The sequence below is a fragment of the Helianthus annuus genome, chromosome 17, assembly GCF_002127325.2.
Source record: "Helianthus annuus cultivar XRQ/B chromosome 17, HanXRQr2.0-SUNRISE, whole genome shotgun sequence".
NCBI lineage: Eukaryota > Viridiplantae > Streptophyta > Magnoliopsida > Asterales > Asteraceae > Helianthus > Helianthus annuus.
In genome coordinates this window covers 154,165,048-154,187,180 of record NC_035449.2, presented here as the reverse complement: position 1 = coordinate 154,187,180, position 22,133 = coordinate 154,165,048, and the positions used below count along the sequence as shown (strand labels likewise).

General features: G+C 34.2%; 2 protein-coding genes and 1 long non-coding RNA gene across 4 annotated transcripts; all 3 read right to left on the bottom strand.

Moving 5' to 3' along the window:
• Positions 1–199: 199 nt before the first annotated feature.
• Positions 200–1,422, bottom strand: LOC110925726. 2 transcript variants are annotated; one of them, XR_002584693.2, is made up of 3 exons: positions 1,268–1,422; positions 716–1,166; positions 200–390 (listed from the first exon to the last, which is right to left on the bottom strand). XR_002584693.2 is itself a non-coding variant. In XM_022169588.2 (2 exons), exons 1-2 carry the CDS (start codon positions 1,337–1,339, stop codon positions 843–845), a joined length of 396 nt encoding a protein of 131 aa, XP_022025280.1. In that variant the 5' UTR covers positions 1,340–1,422; the 3' UTR covers positions 817–842. The 2 variants fall into 2 exon arrangements, 1 of the variants encoding a protein (XP_022025280.1); XM_022169588.2 differs by lacking the exon at positions 200–390 and having other exon boundaries at positions 817–1,166.
• Positions 716–2,673, bottom strand: LOC110925727. Its single transcript, XR_002584694.2, has 3 exons — positions 2,420–2,673; positions 2,122–2,341; positions 716–839 (listed from the first exon to the last, which is right to left on the bottom strand). It is a non-coding gene; the product is annotated as an uncharacterized LOC110925727 (long non-coding RNA).
• Positions 2,674–19,044: 16,371 nt separating this feature from the next.
• Positions 19,045–20,700, bottom strand: LOC118488909 (glutamic acid-rich protein-like). Its single transcript, XM_035986334.1, has 3 exons — positions 20,331–20,700; positions 20,118–20,222; positions 19,045–19,811 (listed from the first exon to the last, which is right to left on the bottom strand). The coding sequence occupies exons 1-3, from the start codon at positions 20,698–20,700 to the stop codon at positions 19,045–19,047; spliced, it is 1,242 nt and encodes a 413-aa protein (XP_035842227.1).
• Positions 20,701–22,133: the final 1,433 nt, after the last annotated feature.

Here is a 22,133-nt window from a genome sequence, read left to right as displayed (position 1 = left end):
GGGTCAACCCATCAACCCGACTGGGTTGATCCAAACCCGACCCGTTTAGCTAAACAGGTTCACGGGCTCAACCTGAAACTGACCCGAACCCATTTAGACTAAACCTAAACCCGCGAATTTCGTGTTAGGTTCGTGTCGTGTTTTCGGGTCGTGTCGGAAATTCACATCCCTATGTAAAGTATACACGAAAGAACTCGGGGCAACTGGTCGAATCAAATTCTTGGTTAACACAATTTCCCATCCTAATCCTTAGTTACCTTGACATAATAACATTCAACATAAAAACATCATTCTTATAATTACAATGACTCATAAATCCTTACTGTGCTGAAAATTTGTGCCTCAGGAAGAAAGAAAGAGCCATCTGGTCTCAGGCATGTGGTAGTGACCCTGACAAAAAGAAAATGAAAGCCAAAAAATGAAAAAAGAAAACAATGAAACTTATATTACATACACACGCATACATATCACATTAAAGGCTTGCCTCTTAACCAATAGTAAAGGAATCTTTTGTTCCAATGAGATGAGTTTCGGTATGGGTACCTGGGTAATTTTCTCCAGCAATGTAAAAATCTTTTTGCTTATATTTAGGATATCTCTCGAAAAAATTGACAAGAAATACAAACAGTGTTCCACTACATAAAAAACAAGTATAAATGAACAAACTTTAAACTTAAAGAACAAAACTCTATGCAGCCTAATAGAAAAGGTGAACCTTTTGCCAAAATTGTGGGGCTTTTACCAGCTTTTGCATCACCAACAATGTACAAATCTGATGAAGTGTTTGAATATGAATAAACCAACTACAGCTGGTGATTCAAGGAAACGCAAATTTGTCACTGTCAAGTTAAAATGTCATGATCAATTGCAGTCTTGCAGATGTTAGTTCCCAACACAACATCATTTTTTAATAGCAAGCAATATATTAAAACAAGCCAACTTCCTATGGTAACAAAAGTAAAGATACATATAAAAGTATAATACAAAGACACCAACAAAAAGGGCATGAGTTGAAACAAATACCCTCTGTGAATAAAAAGACCAAACATTCTTAAGGGAGGACTGCAGCCCACAGGAAGCTCCACTTTGCTTAATCCATCCCATATATCTTTCCCATGTTGCACTGTACACTGATTAGACCTTCCAAACCTTTGCCATGCTTGTACCTGGTGTAAGAAACAATAAAATAGTCAAACAATCACTCATTAAAAAGCCTAGGAGCATCATTATGGACTAAATAGAAGATAAATAACAGAAAGAAAATTACCGCTACCATCTCAAAGTTGGACATCTGTTCCATAGCTTGCAAACAACACTTTAACTCATGGTTTTGACTCATGAGCCAGCCGATCCCTTTGTATGGCAAAAAACTCAATGAAATATAAGACAACACCAAAATGAAACCTTTTAAAGAGAACTAAACCTTTTTATAAACTTAGATAACAATTTCAAATATAGATAAAATCCCCAGATCAATAAACGTGTAGCATCTAAAATTAGTAAAGCATTTAACTTTTAAATCTTCAATTAATACCAAGTTTCCTTAAATCCTTCATTTCGTAGCAAAATCCACCCCTATGGTTGCTAAACCAAGCCCAATGGTTGGTGAAAATGATCTTTTTTTGTAGTGTTCATGTCAAATGATGCATCGACTTAAAACGGATCAGGCCAGCCAACTTAAAATGGTTTAGGCCAGGTTAGACTGACAGGGTCAGGCCAAGTTAGACCGACAAATAGTAAGTCCTAAACTAATATTTGAGAATTTTCCATCTGAATTAGAATCTCCATATGAAGTTTACAAATTTAAATTATTTTATAACAATTCCTTCTCTTCATTTCTGTTATCTTCCTATGTATTTATTAAACTAAAATATCAATTGATTTTAGCAACAAACACTACCTTAAGCAAAAGCATTAATTAACAAATCAAAAACTAAAACACCACTTTCTAGATATTAAACTTACAGATCAAGAAAACACTATACATTCACTAATTACATTAAAAAATCACTTAATTTAGCAACACACTACCTTACACGAAATACTTAACCAAATCAAAAGTTAAAACACCAGCTTCCACATATTTAGACATAAAAACCCTAGAAACCATGAAAATCTCACCAATATCCGAGTAGCCAATGTATTCGACAGACCACGATTCGCGAGTGCATCCAGAGCCACCTCAGCCGCTAAATGTTCCGCCTGCTGGAGCGTCGTGTAGTACTTAGGGCTCTCATATGTCTCGCCATTAAGCGTCATGCAGTAGAGACAAATGCTCTGTCTTGAAGAATATCCAACCGGAGATCACCAATTGAAACCTATCCGTCTCACTCTAAAATTTCTGTAACAAATGGTCAGGATAGTCATTACACGGACCGATCTAACAACCAATGAAACATGCAAGTGAAGAAGTACTTACCGGAGCTTCATCGGAGTAACCCTAGCCGCCATCGCCGGAGGCGACAGCTAGGGTTTTCTGTATAGTATGGAAAACACCACCAAGGTCAGATAATCATAATCACTTACCTGCTACCACAACCTCACCATCTTCATCTCTATCGATTCATCAGAACCGCCACAGTCATCATAATCAGAGGGCAAGGCAAATAAACAAGCAAGAGCGAAGCGATGGAGATGCGTCTCTTTCTCTCTCTAGATTCGAAGCGGGGTTGTGTGAAATGAGAGATGAGAGGATAGTTTTAGGGGTGGAGATATGAAGTTTTGATTTTTGAAATCCCGCCCACAAATTAGATATCCCGCCCAATAGAGAGTTCTGCTTGTGTTGAAAAGGTACTTTCAAAACATTTGTGCTTAAATGTTTGTACAATGCGCTTGAAAAGCTTGTACAATGGTAAATGACCATTATTGCCCTTCCTATATGCTTATTAAAGTAGTATAGATATATAGAGAGAGAGAGAGAGGGGTCAGTTAACGTACAATAGGGCTTATCGTACGATACGTACACGATCATCCCAGCCGTACGATCTGGTGCGAATTCAATCTTCCACATGCGATTCTACACATCCCATGCCATTTTTCATATTACCCCATATTTTTTCACATGCGATATTCAATCTTCCACATGCGATTCTACACACCCCATGCCATTTTTCACATTACCCCGTATTTTTTTTTCACATGCGATATTCAATCTTCCACATGCAATTCTACACACCCCATGCCATTTTTCACATTACCCCATGCTAGCCATTTTTTCACATGCGATTTCATTTGCATGAGATTTCAAAACATGCGATTTCATGCAAGCCATTGATTTTGTCCATCTACACATCCCATGCCATTTTTCACATTCCCCCATGCTAGCCATTTTTTCATATGTGATTTCATTTGCATGGGATTTCAAAACATGCGATTTCATTGCATTTTCAAGCCATGCGATTTCATTTGCCCTTTTATAACATGCGAAGATTGAATTCGCACCAGATCGTACGGCTGAGATGATCGCGTACGTATCGTACGATAAGCCCTATTGTATGTTACACTTTTTCTAATATATATATATATATATATATATATACATATAGGGTTAGGTTAACGTACAATATCTCTTATCGTACAATATGTACGCGCTCATCTCAGCCGTCCGATCTGGTGCGAATTCAATTTTAAACATGCGATTTATGCTGAAAAACCAACATGCGAAATTGCTTTATATACCAACATGCGATTTCATCATATTTACCAACATGCGAAATTGCGACAAAAAAAAATGTGATTTCATCAAAAAAACCAACATGCGATTTCCGACATGCTTTTTTAAAACATGCGGTTTCACTATATCGTTCGTATTGTACGTTAAAGGATATTGTATTTTACACTTTCACTATATATATATATATATATATATATATATATAGGGAGAAGATCATGCGAGAACCACCTCTTATTGCGAGAACCGCGAGATCCGCGAGAACCAATGTGAACACAACAAAAAATGCCTAAAAATAGCTAAAAATCACACAAAATTTTTTTTTAAATATTTTTTATATAAAAATCGCTACTTTTCGAAGCCAAAAAAAATTAAAAATTTTTTTTGGTCACTAAAAGTAGCGATTTGAACATAAAAAATATTAAAAAAAAATGAGATTTTTTTTTATTTTTTTAGATTTTTTTTAGATTTTTTTAGGTTTTTTTGGGGTTTAGTTTTTAGCATTTTAGCTTAGTGGGGGGAGGGGGGTTAGGTTTTTTTTTTTTTTTTGGGGGGGGGGGTTAGGTTTTTTTTATGGGGGGGGGTGGGGGTTAGGTTTTTTAGCTATTTTAGGTTGTGTTCACATTGGTTCTCGTGGTTCTCGCAATAAATGGAGTTTTCGCATGAGCCCCTCCCTATATATATATATATACATATATATATATATATATATATATATATATATATATATATATAATATATATATATATATGTATATATATATATATAGGGGAAGGTTCAAATGAAAACCACTTTTTATTGTGAAAACTCGAAAACTAATTAAAAAAAAAGCCAAAAAAACATACAAAATTTTTTTTTTTTTTTTTTTTTGCAAAACAAAATTCGCAGGTTTTTTTATATACAAAAAAATTTTCAAAAAAAAATTTTTTTTTTTGTGTAGTGCACATGTGTAATACTACACATGTGTATGTATTACACATGTGCACTACACAAATTTTTTTTTTTGAAAAAAAGTTTTTTTTATATATATGAAAACCATCGATTTTTATAAAAAAATTGAAAAAAAATTTTTGTGTGTTTTTTAGGCTTTTTTTAATTAGTTTTCGAATTTTCACAATAAAAGTGGTTTTCATTTGAACCATCCCCTATATATATATATATATATATATATATATATATATATATATATATATATATATATATATATATATATAGGGGAAGGTTCAAATGAAAACCACTAGTTATTGTGAAAACTCGAAAACTAATTAAAAAAAAAACACACAAACTTTTTTTTTTTTTACAAACCAAATTTCGCAGGTTTTTTTATATAAAAAAAATTCAAAAAAAAAAAATTTTGTGTAGTGCACATGTGTAGTACTACACATGTTGTAGTACTACACATGTGTACTACAATTTTTTTTTTTTTTGAAAAAAAGTTTTTTCTATATATAAAAACCAGCGATTTTTATAAAAAAATTGAAAAAAAAAAATTTTGTGTGTTTTTTAGGCTTTTTTTGTTAGTTTTCGAGTTTTCACAATAAAAGTGGTTTTCATTTTATATATATATTTATATATATATATATATATATATATATATATATATATATATATATATATATATATATATATATATATATATATATATATATATATATAGGGGAAGGTTCAAATGAAAACCACTAGTTATTGTGAAAACTAGAAAACTAACTAAAACCCACTAAAAAGGAGGGAGGGAAGACTTTTAATGAAGGAGGGGTAAAATTGGAACAAAAAATATTTAACTTTTCAAACATTTTCCATTTCTCCATACGTTATCATTTTAAAACAAAAATGGCACCATAAGATCACAAATTTTCTTATCTTTCATTCAAGTATATTCGAGCGTATTTTTTATGACATAAAAAAAGATTTATGGTGTCGTCTTGTTTTCAATACTATTATTATAGTAGTGCACATGTGCAATATAACATGTACTACAATGTGCATTACATGCTTAAAATTAGTTTTTTGATTCTAGTTTAGCTTTTAGGGTTAGTTTTTTTGGAGGTTTAGGATTAGGTTTTTGGGTGTGGGGGGAGGGGGGTTTAGGTTTTTGGGGGGTGGGGGTGGGGGGTTAGGTTTTTTTCGGGTTTATGTTTAGGGTTTAGTTTTAGGTTTTCGGGAGGGTGGGGGGGGGGGGGGTTAGGCTTTTGGTGGGAGGGTGAATTTAGGTTTTTTTTTTGGGGGGGGGGGGGTGGGGGGTTTAGGTTTTTGGGGGGTGTCGGTGGGGGGTGGGTTAAGTGGTTTAGGCTTTCCGTATTAGTGCACATGTGCAGTACAACCAAAAAAATTTTTTTTTTGTTTTTTTTTTTTTGAAATTTTTTTTCCATATATAAAAAGTAGCGATTTTTCTAAAAAAAATTGAAAAAAAAATTTGTATGTTTTTTAGGTTTTTTAGGCTTTTTTAGTTAGTTTTCGAGTTTTCACAATAAAAGTGGTTTTCATTTGAACCATCCCCTATATATATATATATATATATATTAACGAAGGACGATGAATAGTAACTTTATATTTATAATAATATATAGTTTTTTTATTTTTTATTTAATATATTATTATATTTTATTATTATATTTACTTTTAATAATTTTTCCTTTTTTAAAATCATATATTTTCTTTACCTTTTTTAATAATTTATGTTTATAACGTTTTTCTAAAAACTTAAATACGTAGATGTGCTTGATTTTTTCTCTCGACATTCCGTTATAAGTTTTATTATATATTTATATATATTATTAATAAATGACGATGAATAGTAACTTTGTTTTTATAATAATATATTACAATAGTTTATTATTATATTTACTTTTAATAACATATTTTTATTTTTTTAAATTATATATTTCCTTTACCATTTTTTAATAATTCTTTTTTTAGAATATATATTAATTTATCAATTACTTTGATACTTCTTTAATAATTTATGTTTATAACGTTTTTCTAAAAACTTAAATACGTAGTTGTGCTTGATTTTTTCTCTCCACATTCCGTTATAAGTTTTGTTAAAAAGAGAAGTTGTATTCAAAATAAAGTATTTATTTGGTATTACAAAAAGGTACGATGATAAACTAAACTGCTGTAATGGTTTGACTTTCTAAACAACATGCTTTATTTTCAAATAACGTTTGTTTTATATTATCATTTGCTTGGTTTCGCTGCAACCTGCAACGTAAAAAACTAGTTTTTGTTAAATGTGAGTATTTTATTTGGCCCAGATGTTTATATTATTCACATTTGTTTATATTATCGACAGGTTAATCTTGTGGGCATTATCAGTAAAGTGATATCGAAGGTTCTAGCGAATTGGCTTAAGAGCGTTTTGGGCGATGTTATTTCGGACAATCAATCAGCGTTTATGAAAGGGAAATTTATTTGGATGGGCCTTTGGTGGTTAATAAGTTAGTCATGTGGAGTAAAAGGAATAAAAAGCAAACCTTTATTCTCAAGATCGATTTCGAAAAGGTTTATGATAATGTGAGTTGGAAGTGCGTAATTAAAACACCGGAACAAATGGGTTTTCCAAGGCAGTGGTGCTCGTGGGTTTAAGGGGTGTTAGCCTCGGCCAGATCTTCTGTTTTAGTTAACGGGGCTTGAACCTTTGAATTTCAATTCCATAAAGGAATGCGTCAAGGTGACCCGCTCTCCCCCTTTTATTTTTATTGTTATGGAAAATCTATCTTGTATGTTGGATGGAGCTAAGGAAGCGGGAACGGTGTCACACCCCAACCGATGGCGGAAACATCGGAGAGAGACGAAATAAATTGCTCATCACACATAACACTACTTGCGACAATAATTAATTCAAAACGATTTCATTTCATACCATAAATTGTCAAGTACGTGAAATTCAAAATACAACAAGTTTAATCAAAATAAGATAACAAATCTAGCATTTCATTATGAGTTTCTAAAGTCATCCCTACTAGATTTCCTCATTATCACCATCATCAACCTGCAACATGTTTAAAAGTATAGTTCAACACAAAAGCATTGGCGAGTACACAAGTTTAAATACGTGTCATAATTATAAAAGACTTCTCAAATCCAACATGGCAATTTATATACAAGGTTGAACTAGCATGCATAACTATAAGTCAAACCCGAGTGTCCACAAGAATAATGTGCATCCCTCGCCACTAAGGTGAACGAGACCGTTATGTATAATAACTTAACAATACCCGGACGGGCGGCGTGCTACTCCTTTAGCGCTATATTTGTTAAGGTGGGCTAGCTAAGTTAATGGCAAATAGAGTTGTAAGACCCTCACATTCTATTTATAATTTATACAATACTTATTGCATTTATACTTCATTCATTATTTAAAACGTCGAATTTACGACATTTATACAAGTTTCAAAACCTTCAAAAGATGTTCACTAAAGTTTCAAAACATATTGTTAAACGCACAACATACTTAACTTTCAAAACATATTTACTAAAGTATTATAACACAACACCAAAGTGTTTGTAACAAAAGTAATTGTTTTCATTTGCGGAAGCTTCTTGGCACGAGTGTTCGGTAGCTTGATCTTCATCCGCAAGTTCCTACATTTTACCTATGACCAAAATCATCCAAAACATTAGTTATATAAGTTTTTAATATGATTAAACAAGTCCTAGATGTTAAAACACATAAAAAAACAAATTTTTCCAGATCTGGTAGGCTGTCGCGGGCCGCGACAGAGAAAGGCTTGGCTTTCGCGGGCCGCGAGCTCTGTCGCGTGTCACGACGGAAGTTTGTGTTGCTGTCGCGTGGAGCGACAGTGACGTTTTTCCAGCGTATTCAGGTTAAAAACCTGCATTTCCCAGCTATGATCTAGTTTACGAAATCGTCCATAACTTGTTCATTTTTAGTCCGATTTGGGTCACGTTTCTTTCTACGTGATCGTAAATAGATCATCTATAACATGGAATAAAAATCCAACATTCATATGAACAACTTTTCTTAATTTAAACCATCGGCTTAAATGAATTTTCATAATTATTCGACCCGTTTCAGATTATGGACCATAAAATTTATTTATGACCTCAAATCTTCCATGAGATTCAATCCTATAATCATATTAAAATAACGACATGTTCTACATACAACTTATGCGCTTTTATGTTTATCTGTATGCTTAATCAACCCGTTTCAACTTTAATTACTTTAATGGATTTAACACGAATCCTTTAATATGGATTCGCCATCTTTTAGTCATACTCAATCCTGAGTTTATGACTCATATTCATCATTAACCGTTTCTCGGCTAACGAACCTAATGCGTATGATTTAAGAATCCGGGCATTATTTGAAGTCTTATTATTGTGCGACCTTCCCGGTTCGCATCGAGACAACAATTTGACCCGTTTATCATTCCTAGCGTCATCCATCGCCTTATTTCACCAAAGTTCATTACTTTGGTTATTTTGGCCCGTTTGGTTTTTATTGGCGAATTCTATCGCTTTCACACAACCAAACGTGTATAATTCGGATCACTTTGACCCGTTTCAACATTATAGTGGAATCCACCACTTTTACTTTTGTTCAATCGCTATTCACTAGTTAATCCATCCGGTTATTACTTACGGAATCCTCCGTATTAGAAATAACCAAATTTCATAACGATTCACTTATCATTCAAATAACTAAACATAGAATACTAGTGAAATATTACGAAGCGTATAGCCACGTACCTTTTAAAGCTTTCCTTCCAAACGGTTATCTGATCCTCCTTGATTACTTGAAGTCCCACCCAAATTTCCTATAGAATTCAATTTGGATACATTCCTTAGAACTCATAATTCTATATTCGACATCCAATGTTTTCAACTTAGTCAAATAAGTGATTCTTTCATATAAATCAATATTTCAAGATTCATTTAGACATTTTGTCGAACACCTTGAAGGCGTAATCATTATAATACCATTATCATGTTCATGATTAACTAATTAACCATATTAAAACATCATTTGCATACTAATATGACTAGAACACCATAATCGACACTTGAACTTGCATCATAACATTCAAATAACATCAGTTATCACAATGAATCAAGTGGTTATAAAAAACCCAAATAACCCATATATGATAGATAATGAAACTCATGAATTATGACATAAATGAATCAATTTATTGTCTAAGACTTGTTCCTAGACTTGTGTTCATCCTAATTTAACCATAACATCAATCAATTCTTTACTAATTTCAATTATGAGAATTCAAGAATCATTAAAACATCATCAAAACTAGAGATTTAACATACCTTGTGACCTATTAGCTTGTGTGATCATAATTCTAACTTAGAATCGATTGAAATTTTGTTTCTCTCCTTGATTTCGAATAGAATTTTGGTGAATTAGGGTTTTGAGTAGGAACCCTGTTTTTCTGTTGTTTTGATTAATCCCAGCTCACACACAGAAGTGTGAGTTTGGTGTTTATCCAGTGTTTTAAACACTAGTTTCTAAATAACCAACTTTAGCCCCTTTAGTTTACATTGTGTATAATTATTCAAAACCCCTTAATTTCCTATATTTTTATAACAAAAGAGTAACTAGGTTAGACATCCCTAGTTTTAAATTTCTCTATTTAATTATGAATATGATAACTTATATATGTACACAAACATATATAATTTAATAATTTAGGGGTGTTACAAGAGTGCATGTATGTATTCTAGCATAAACAACCTAAGCATAACAAATAACATGTTTGGTGGATTGAGTGATTGAATAAGTTTGTGTGAATTATGTATTTGATAAGTAAAACATGTTACACCCAGAAGTGCATTAAAGCGTAAAAGGGTCAAGTGTACTCACGGTTTTGCAAAGCTTCCTTTAAAATCCGTGAAGAGTTGTAAGTTGGAGGATGGAACACCGAGGTCACCCTACAAGGGTAAACGAAGGTGTGTGAGTAATGGAATTAAACGGTAGATTCGGATTTGGAATTTAAAGTACAAAAGTATGTATACAAAAGTATTATCTAGTTCTAAGTACTCGTTTATGACACTAAGTTATGTGTGGTTTCATGGGTCCCAATTTGTCCATTAGAATCAATAACGAGAGTCTTAGATGCGTAGATATGATAGCCTAAGTTTTTGATGAATAATCATGGTCCGATTATCATCACAAATTCAGCCATGTTTATATAGATTTATGCATTTATATAGTTATAATATTATCCTAAAACTAAGTCCATCAAAGATATCATAGATTATCATGTAAGTCAAGCATGGAGGTTTAACCTTATTGTATGATTCACCACTACGCAAATCATCACAAGGATGATTCGGAGCGTCGTGAATAACAAGAATTAAAAACTAACTAATGCATGCTCAAGTGACCAAGTAAATCCTAACCCGGGTTAGCCAACACGACATGGAATGGTAATCCTAAGTGTCGGAGGCTAGGCAGGGCTATGTTACTTTAATACTAGGAAGTCACTTGAGTGTTTATACACAAGTTCACAAGTGAAGGAGTGGAACTAGATTGGAAATCGCAAGCTCTCATGGTTCACACTTCACAAGTCACAAGTTCATCATATGGAAGATGATGAATCATGCTTGTTTTCATCACTCAGATTATGATATGTATAAACTGAAAATAAAGAGTTCTGAACTCATAACTTGGTGGGAATCAATCTCAACACAAACCCACAACTATAGGTTAAGTTGTGAGCTTGGTGGATTCAAGATTCCACCAAGTTTTAGCAAAGAAAATGATGTTACAAGAACATTAAACAAAATAGAAAATACAACTCACTTTGGACCTCAAATATGATGAGGTTTCACCTTAGATTACCATGGTAATCTTGTGAAAACCTTCCTAGAGGTTATCCAAGTGATATGGAAGAAGAAACAAAAAGAAAATAGATGAGGAAGTGAGCGAGAACTCACTTTGAAAGACTTAAACTTTCTGCACAAAATCAGTGAATTTGGAGGATTTTAGAGGAGATATGAGAGTGTTTAAATGTATTGGAAAGTGAAATGAGAGTTAGAATGGTGGTATATATAGTGGAGGATTAGGGTTAGTTGTTAGGAGTGAATTAGATGAAATTAGGTAGGTGTTGGAGACTAAAAAACAGTCAATGCGCAGCTGAGTTTGGACCTGATGCGGATCGCACCTGCCCGCGGGTCGCGCAAGGAACAAGTGGGTCGGGCTGCGAGTCGCGGGCCTTGGTTACCCGGACTGATTTCCTTTTTTTCTACTGGGGGCTGAAATATATTCCAACAATTGTAAAACGCCAAGATAACCAAAACGCCAAAATGTTTATAAGAAATAATAGAACAATGGGCCAACTTATTTAAAACGCCTTGAAAAATGCCATTCAAATAGATTTCCTGACCGTGGGTTGCAATGGCATAAGATTTGAATAAACGCCATAAACGTCATAAATGCCAAAATCTTAATAAGATGAAACCATTAAACGCCATTAAATATTGAATTTTTGTTAACGCCAAAAATCTTAAAAACCAACAATATTGGGAAAAGCGGAACTGGAAAAGTAGAAGATGAAAAGACAAAAAAGCCCATCCGCCCTTTTTTAAGCGGCGTGACACGTGTTAGGCCAGGAAGCATTCTCACTGTTCTCACACTTTTGAGCGTTTTCTCCTGATCCGGTTTCTATATATATATATTATGAACTGGAACAAACAGATTCCGCTGAAATGCAATGTATTTTTGTGGAGAGCTGAGATAGGTTGCGGATGCTTTGGAGGCCAGGAACATTCAGATCGATGATGAGGAGTGTTCCTGTGCAGTTCAAGTGAGGAAACAACTAGACACCTCTATTGTTTCTGCGTTGTTGCTGCCCGTGTCTGGAACTATGTCTCGAGTTGGTGTAGAGTGTTACGGTTTGCTCCTACGTAGATTAGAGATCTTCTGGAGGTGGGCAACTCGGTGGGCCTTAGTGGGAATGCAAAGGAGGCGTTTCAATGTATTATAAAAGTGGGGTGTTGGTGCATATGGCGTGCTAGAAACAAGCTTAAGTTCGAGAACAAGCAGGCTTGGGTTAAAGAGATTGTCAAGGATTTGAAGACAACTAACTTTCTTTGGTATAGTAATAGAGTTAAAAATAGAACGGTTTGTGGAACGATTGGTGCAATTTTGTAATTATGTAAGTGTGGTTGTTTTTGGCCGCCCCGTTTTGTGGGTAGTGTGGGTTAATGAAGTTCATGTTTCAAAAAAACATTTGAGTATGGCTTCTGGTCACATTCTTAACAGAAGTTATATATATACGGGATGGTTCAAATGAAAACCACTTTTATCGCGAAAACTCGAAAACTAACTAAAAAAAGCCTAAAAAACACACCAATTTTTTTTAATTTTTTTTTATAAAAAATCGTAGGTTTTTTTATATATAAAAAATTCAAAAAAAAATTGTATTACACATGTGTAATACTACACATATGTATGTGTACTACACAAGTGTAGTATTACACGTGTGCACTCCAAAATTTTTTTATTTGAAATTTTTTTATATACTAAAAGTGGCGAAAATTGGTATGCAAAAAAAATGGTATGTTTTTTTGGCTTTTTTAGTTAGTTTTCACGTTAACTAGTGGTTTTCATTTGAACCTTCCCCTCTATATATATAAATTGTTTTTTTATTAAAATCAGATTTTTTATTAAAAAGGATGGTTTAGTAAATTTGCTTGTTTTGTCTTTATTGTATTTATTGTTTTTATAGCTTTTTGTCTTATTATATTAATTGTTTTTTTATTAAAATTAGATTTTTTAATTAAAAAGCATTTTCAAATCTAATCTTTTTACAAAAAACTCAATTTTTTCAGGATTTTTTTACAAAAAACGTTTTTACGAGCCGTTATTTACGCCCCGTTTTTTACGCATCGTTTTTTCGCCCAGTTTTTTATACCCCGTTTTTTACGCACCGTTTTTACGCCCGGTTTTTTTACGCGCCGTATTTACGTTCCGTTTTTTACGCCCCGTTTACGCCCCTTTTTTTATGCGCCGTTTTTTAAGATTCGTATTTACGCGCCGTTTTTACGCCCGGTTTTTTACGCGCCGTTTTTGTACGCCCGGTGTTACGCGCCGTTTTTTAACGCACCGTTTTTTATGCCCCGTTTTAATGTGCCGTTTTTACGCCCCGTATTTTTGCGCTGTTTTATTACCCGGTTTTTTTAAGAGCCGTTTTTTACGCCCAGTTTTTACGAGCTGTTTTTTTTCTTCGCGCCGTTTTTTACGCCTCATATTTACACGCCGTTTTTTTACACACATGTTTTTAAAATCTTTTTACGAAAACTTTTCTTTTACGATTTTAAACTTTTTTACAAAAAAAAAATTTACAAGTTTTTTTTCATAAAAACTTTTTAACAAAGAACAAAAATTTATACGAAAACCTTTTAACGGTTTTAACTTTTTTTTACAAAAACCTTTTTTTACACACATGTTTTTTTTAACTTTTTTACGTTTTTTTACGAAAACTTTTTTTACAGTTTTAAACTTTTTTTTTACAAAAACTATTTTACCACAAATTTTTTTTTATGAAAACTTTTTTTACAAAGAGACTTTAAAGAGGAGAGAGAGAGATGATTTGATGGTTTTGATTAAAAAAAGACTTTAAAGAGGAGAAAGAGATGATTTGATGGTTTTGAAGAGAGAGAAATTGAAATGACTTTAAAAAGAAACTTTAAAGAGGAGAGAGGGGTGATTTGATGGTTTTGATTACCCTTTTGGTTGCCATTATCTGATTGGTGGAGAGTGGTTCTCGCGGTTCTTGCAACTGGGGGTGGTTTTCATTTTAGCGTCCCTTATATATATATATATATATATATATATATATATATATATATATATATAGGGTAGGGATGTTGTACATTAATCCAGAAGTGTGAGAAGTGTATTATAACACTATATAACACCATATAAACACCGTATAACACTATGTAACACCATATAACACCATATAACACTATGTAACACACTAACACTATATGAAACTATATAACAATATAAAACACTATACATCTATCATAGACATGCTATCAGACAAACTATAGTGTTATATTTGTTATATAGTGTTACGTAGTGTTATATGGTGTTATATGGTGTTACATATTGTTATACGGTGTTTATATGGTGTTATATATAGTGTTATAATACACTTCTCACACTTCTGGATTAATGTATAGGATCCTCTGTATATATATATAGGGTGGGGTTCGGCTACAAAGTCCATTTTTCCTACAAAGTGTACAAAGTCATAAAACACTACAATTTCAGCTATAAAACACACTTAAAACCTACAAATAACATAGCGAAGATCACTAAAACACAATATCCAAACCCTGACAGAGTAACAGTCCTTAAATACTTCAAACACATCATCATACAACTATGAATATAAAACACAACATTATAATCAACATAAAACACACTAATGTTAGTCATTCAATAATCAAAGCCTTATCATCCAAAACACTACACAAAACCCACAAATATGTGTTTTAGTAATCTCCACTATGTTATTTGTGGGTTTTGAGTGTATTTTATTCTTGATATTATGGTGTTTTATGACTTTTTACATTTTGTAGGAAAAATGGATTTTGTAGCCAACTCTCACCCTATATATATATATATATATATATATATATATATATATATATATATATATAGAGAGAGAGAGAGAGAGAGAGTTAGGATTTAGAGAAACGGTGGAAAGTGTGAGAACAGTGAGAACGCTTATGGATCGTCCGATCAAAACAATCTATGGACTAGATTGGCGCGGTGGCATTTTCGTAAATAACACGAATTCTATTAAGTGGACGCGCTTCATTAAGGGTAAAAGCGTCTTTACACTTCTATACCAAAACGCCAAACTAATGAATAAAATACCATTACGGGCCAAAACACATCCCTATATAAACAAAACATCTCAGACATAAAAACACACCCCCCGAACCTGAAACGCCATATTTTCTACTATATACCATTCATCTTACAAACGCCAAAATCCCCAAAACATCAAACACACCTACTCAAAAAATGCCATATTTTACTATATACCAATCATCTTAGAAAACGCCAAAACACTCATACATCAAAGATTCCAAAAAATCGACGTTTCTTTCAGATACAATATTTCCTCAGTAAAACGCCAAAAATGGCAAATATCGTTTCTTGTATATTCAATATTGTTCTACGCAAAGTTTCGAAGAATGCATTCTTCCCTGAGGTGTTGTGACTCAAATAACATTTTTACTGCATGAGATGGACAAATCATAAACAAAAAGATGATGGTGTCAGACTTATGTCATTTTTTGTGTTTTGTTATTGATGAATATTATAATGGCATGAAGAGACGAATGACACTGATGAGTGGTTTGAAAATACATATTCAAACAAAAAACTCATGTCATTTTGTCTTTCCAAACGGCCACAAAAACACAAGCAAGACAAACCCAAACCGCCAGTGAACATTGATGCGTGTGTAGCGTTATATATTTTTATTTATATTTTTTAGCCCTTTTTAACACTTTAGTCAAGTTTTAAATTTATAAAACACGATATTTTACTAACACTAAACACACATATGGGCAAGTGCACCCATCGTGAGCGTAGTATAGCGTTGGTAAGATACCGAGGTCGTCCAAGAACACAAGAGCTTTTAGTACCGGTTTATCCTCAATGTCTAATCAAATCAAAATTTTAGAAAAGGTTTTAAACATGAAAATAAAAACTAAAAATGCTGAAAACTAAAATAAAATAAAAACAGATAGACAAGATGAATCACTTGGATCCGAATCGCCTTTAGTGTAACCTTTGATGATTTCTGCACTTTTGCACTTTTTAAGAGATTATCTTCGTTGTAGTAGTAGGCCCCTCTTTTGAAGGTGACATTACCCTCAACCCAATAGTTTGAGTCAGTAAGGATACTGATGTGCACAAAATGCAACATATAAATTACATCAATTGTGGCATAAAACTAACCCTTTTTGAGTACTAATGTTGGATAAAGTGTGCTTTTGTCTTCCTTTTGTATTTTGAAGATTAAATGAACTCAAATAAACAAAAGAAGCAAAAAGGCAGCTAAATCTAACATAAATACAAGAAAAGGAACAAACATGGCATGCCCGGCCTCCCGACAGCATCTTGCCAATCAAAACAAGGAAATAGAGGGCTGAACACGCCCCGTGCTCAATGAGCACGGGGGCGTGCCCAAGTGTCAGCAGAAAAGACAAAGTTGTAGAAGCTTCTATCTCCCACCACGGGGCCAAGGTCAACTATAAGATTCGCGGAATCCAGGCAAATCTTGATAGTACAGATATGCTTCTGCAGACGGGGTCGTGCTTAGCGGACACGGGGGCGTGGTCAACTAATGCAGACAAACTGCATTTAATGAAGAAACAGAGGAGGATGGACACGGGGCGGTGCCCAATGGACACGGGGCCGTGCCCGAGCTTCTGTTCAGCCTATAAATAGGAGTGCTTGGAGCTCTTTCAACTCATCCCTTGGCACACCACCTCTCTCACACTTCACCCTGTAGGATCGTTTTACCGACCAAATGAGTCAATTAGAGGCAATACACAACTGTTTGAGAGGCGGAATTAAACAAACAGCTTAGAATCAGTGAAGAATTGAGTAGAAACAGAGTATTTCACTTTAAGACAAGCTTCTCATTCAAAATATACTTGATTACACGGCAGAAATTCAGCAGCACTTCGTGACACACTAGCTAATTCCGTGCCAAATGAGGAGCTACACACACATATATATAGGCCCTTAATTCTGCTTGAAACATACCTTGATATTTCCAAACGGAATTACCTAATGTAATTCCGTACGGAATTACCCTTGACTATTTCAAGCGGAATTACATCAAAACCCATAAACTTTACATATTTTACACTTTAGACCCCTATACATTATGACCTAGACTTAAGACGTAGGCTATAGACATCGTGCACTAACATACTCCCCCTTGGATATTGCCGGAGTCTTTAGTCTGGTCTTCAGCACTTGTTCACAGCGACTTGAACTTCTCTTCCCTCTGCTTAGGCCTTCGCAACAACAACTTCCTAAGCTTCTCGTTCTCATCAACTCGTTTCTTTTCTTCAGTAGCCATTCTTTGATTAACTGTATGCCTCAGCATGTTATCTTTGTCTTCACGAGCCTTTCGTTCATTCTCAACTTTCAACTTTTCTTCTTTCTCGATCTCCTACCATTTCGATGACCATTTGCTATCAACATTAATTCCCTTCTGAAAGCAAATAGATACAACTCTCTGAAATTGCATCGCCTGATCCCTATCTTCAGCTTTGAACCAGATTTTGTTTACAAACAAACATTCTATGTCTTTAGCAGAGCAGTTCACCAACCATAGTGGATCATATACAAAGATTTCTCTAATTTCATTCTCTGCTCTGTACGTAATCACAGCTTCAGTCGTTATACAACTGTATACCCAACACACAAAACCTTTATAGAACTCTTGTTCCATCTTTGGCACTGGAATATTCTTCATCACTCTTGGTTTCTTCACATGCAGGATTGTCTCTTCAACTCCAGTCACTGGATCTACCCTCCTTACTTTCTTCGGGTAGTGAGGCTTCCAGTGTTTGAATCCCTTTAAGGCTTCAAATTTTATCAAACCCCACATGGGTATATCAAGCTTTCTAACAGGATAATCAAGCGTTCTAACTTTCGACAATTCTTCCACATCCCACTAGGGTAATGACATGACATCATAAAGTTATGCAAAATATTGTACACCATATTCCCTTCTGATCGCATATGCATTCACGTGTGGCAAGAAACCCCAGCTGATGATATCCCTAAGTGATACATCTCTATCTCTCTTGTAAAACTTCAAAGGACGCTTGAACTTTCTTTCAGTGTCTTTACGGAACCATTTCTTGCATTCTTCTTGCTGTGGATCTTTCGTAGTACCATCAAAGTTTTTGTCTTTCAAAATTTCAGCAACTTTTCTCCTCATTTCATCTCTGTTCTCTTGACTGAAGAACTCAACCAGAGTTGGAAAATTTGAAGTGTCTTCATTCACATTTTCTTCTTCACTACAATCTTCAACCTCAACCCTATCATAGTTATCTGCTTCATCAACATACTTGTACTCATAATCAGGTTGTTGGTTGATATTGAATGCATTCAACTCTTCTTCAAAATCAAATTTGAAATCTGGATCAACAATACGCGTCATCTCTTTAATATCAGCCATTGTATACGTATGCCTGAATTCACCTTCCTCTACATCAGGCTCCAGACGTAGAATCAATTTTTCAACTTTATCAACGTTTTGATCTTCAACATGCTCCCCCTCACCTTCAGCACTTTCATGTTCTTCATTCGCACCATCATGCATATAATCATCAACATTCTATTCATTTGACGCTTTAGTAGCTTTGACACCATTACCACCCTGACTATCATCATCATCATTACCATCGTCACTATGACTGCTTGCAGAGAATACATCATCTGCATCATCAACTTTATCTTCCTCATCATCTTCTTCGTCATCATCCTCTTCATCATCTCCTTCATCATTAATAACATCTTCTAGTAACACATATTCCTCAAAGATAGTTGACACAGCCGATATAGGACGAGGATTCTGAATAGGAGATTCAGGTACAGTGGATGGAACAATTGATCTTTCTGTAATCTCAGAACCTTCAACACCTTTGCCTTTAAACTTCATTACAGCATCAATTTCAGCTTGACGTTTTGCTCTAACTTCCTCGACTTCAATCTCTACAAACCTTTGCTCCAACGACTTACCAAGCATATTTTCCAGCACTTTATTCATCATGTAAATTTCATGTTCTTTCATGGCTTTCGCAGCTTCTAATTCTTTGTTTTTCAACTCAAAATACTTATTCTGCTCATCACGTCGTGCTTTTTCTTCCTCTAACTCTGCAACTTTAACTTTTAGAATATCAATCTCTGTCTGATCTGCTTCAATTTTCTTTGGCAACGACTTGTTTTCAGATTCAACCTTCTTGACACGCATCTCAAGTATCTTTTCACGATCAACCAATCTTTTATTCTCAACCAATACATCATCCATCTTCTTTTCCAATTTCTTTACTTGCTCATCATTTGCAAATCCGAAATCTCCAATCTCATCAAGCCCAATATTCCCTGGAACATTTGGAAAATGTTTGAAACCTGAAGATCCGGGAGTGAGTTGTACATGTGGTTGAGTGGGTGGTGGTGTTTGGAAAATTTGTTGTGAAGTGAGAATAGGTTGTTCTTAGATTGGTGCTTGGTGAGGTGGTGATAAATGTGGTGGTGATTGATGTAGTGGTGATAGATGAAATGGTGATTGATGTGGTGTTGGTTGTCTTGGTGGTGTAGGTTGTTTTGGAGATGATTGATGTGGTGATTTTGGTGGTGATGGTTCAGGTGGTGGTGATGGTGGTTGACTTTGTTTTGTTTTTGGTGTACGTTTAGGCAACCTCAAAATCAATTTCTTCCTTGCAGCTCTTGGAGAAACTACACTCTTCCTAGCACTTGCTTTCTTTCTACCACCAGATGGAGGTGTTTGAGAATCTGGAACATGATCAGGAGATGGAATATACAGATCATCATCCTTCTCCTATCTCCTCTTTCTTTTCAGTTGCTTTTCTTTTTCAATTTCAGCTTGAATTCTCTTCATACGCTCTGTTTCATCAATTTCAGATTCAGAACTAGAAGAACTCTTATCTTCATCAGCACCAACTCCTTCATCAACTACCTTATCTGCTTCCAATTCATAATCAATGTTTTTCAACACATCATCAATATCAGATTCCTGATTTTCTTCAACATTCGTCACTGGTTCTTCTTCATCTGGTTCATCGACCAACATAGTTTCCACATTCTTCTTTTGACGTTTCTTTGGTTGTGATGAAGACCCCTCCTCAGCTTGAACTTGTGGAGTTGATTTTCTACTTTTCTTCTTTTTCTCCTCTTTCACAAACCATTCATTCCTTGTATCTTTGAATTTTTCAAGAATTTCTAACTCATCAGCATAACCTGCTTCTTTCATCTCTTCCTCATTCCTCCAGTTCTGATGATTGACTGGATCTGGATCTTGATAGTTTTTGTCTTTAATGAAAGCAAAAAATTCAACTTTTGTTTTTGGCTCTGGATGTTTTGGATGATATCTACTCAACTACTTCAAAGATTCATTATACATATGATACTGCACCAACAAATCATTCTGTTCGTCTCTTTCCAATTCAGGATATGCATGGTCTAAAATCATCTGCACAAATCTGGGATAAACCCAAGTCTTGCTTTTCGACGTGATATTGTCAACCATGTAATGAAACACAATGTGTGAAAAGTTGTACTTTTTGTTCAATACAAGAGCAACCACCATATTCATTTGATAATCACGCATAGCATCATAACCTCCCTTCCTGTGACTGAGAGCATTCACCACAGAATGAATAAGAAACTTGTACAGCCTTGGAAAACAAGCTTTCAAATAGTTTGCCTTGTTCAGAGGACCATTGTATCCCATTCTCAACATACATCCCTTTACCATTCTTTCCGGAAACTTCGTAGGAGAATTTTCTTCATCTGGAAAGTTAATCACTTCACGTACAAGCTGTTCAGTGATAATGATCGGTTTATCTTCGCCATTTACGCTTACAACTGAATTTATTGTCTTGTTTGCCTCATCATATGTTTCATTCTTCTAAAAATGTTTAATGTGAGATCTGAAAACCAAGTGCTGGTTTGTCAATGCTTTCTGGATCGGCAATCTATCCATGAACTCCAGAATTTCTGTAAATCCGGCCATTTTTGGTATCTCCTTATCGTACACACAACAAGTGTTGTGTAAAGGATCAAACAACACATTCGAAGCCTGAAAACACCAACATACAAACAAATCAAACACTTAGAATAATTTTCAATCAAAACATCATTCAAACGAAATTACTTCACAAATGGAATTACATTTCAAACGGAATCATTGTTCAAACGAAATTACTTTAAAACGGAATCACATTACAACTGATTATCACATTACAAACGGAATCACAGTTGAAATGAAATATCCATTTCAAGCGGAATTATATGTTTGAAACAGAATTAACCAACAACAAATTTTCAATAATTATTGATCAAATTGATGAACTGGGTTTGTTAATCAGATAATTCCGAGTACCATGGTATGTTTTTTGTTCATTTTTTACCATAAAATCGTCCTAGATCTAAGTCCAAACAATCTGATTCACCGACTTCAAATGGAATCAAGATATTCACATCAAATTGAAACCCTAACTTAGATCTACAACATATTCCAAGTTCAATAGTATGTTAATCAGTCAATTTTATTCACATACAAGCCCTAGATCTACGTTTTATGTTCAGTTCATCACCGACCAAACGGAATAACATCATATCTGTGCTAAATCGACAACAACTCCTACCTTTCCCATGATAATAGTTGTGTAAACCAACTATAAT

Bases quoted from the DNA above. Each gene is read 5' to 3' on its own strand.
- LOC110925726 (XM_022169588.2), bottom strand. From the start codon at position 1,339: ATGAGTCAAAACCATGAGTTAAAGTGTTGTTTGCAAGCTATGGAACAG. The intron at 1,167-1,267 runs GTAATTTTCTTT...TTCTTACACCAG, and splicing joins CCAACTTTGAGATGGTAGCG to GTACAAGCATGGCAAAGGTT.
- LOC118488909 (XM_035986334.1), bottom strand. From the start codon at position 20,700: ATGAAAGAAGCAGGTTATGCTGATGAGTTAGAAATTCTTGAAAAATTC. The intron at 20,223-20,330 runs GTATGAAGAGAA...ATCATGTTCCAG, and splicing joins TGAAATTGATGAAACAGAGC to ATTCTCAAACACCTCCATCT. The intron at 19,812-20,117 runs GTACACCAAAAA...CAAATGTTCCAG, and splicing joins GATTTTGAGGTTGCCTAAAC to GGAATATTGGGCTTGATGAG.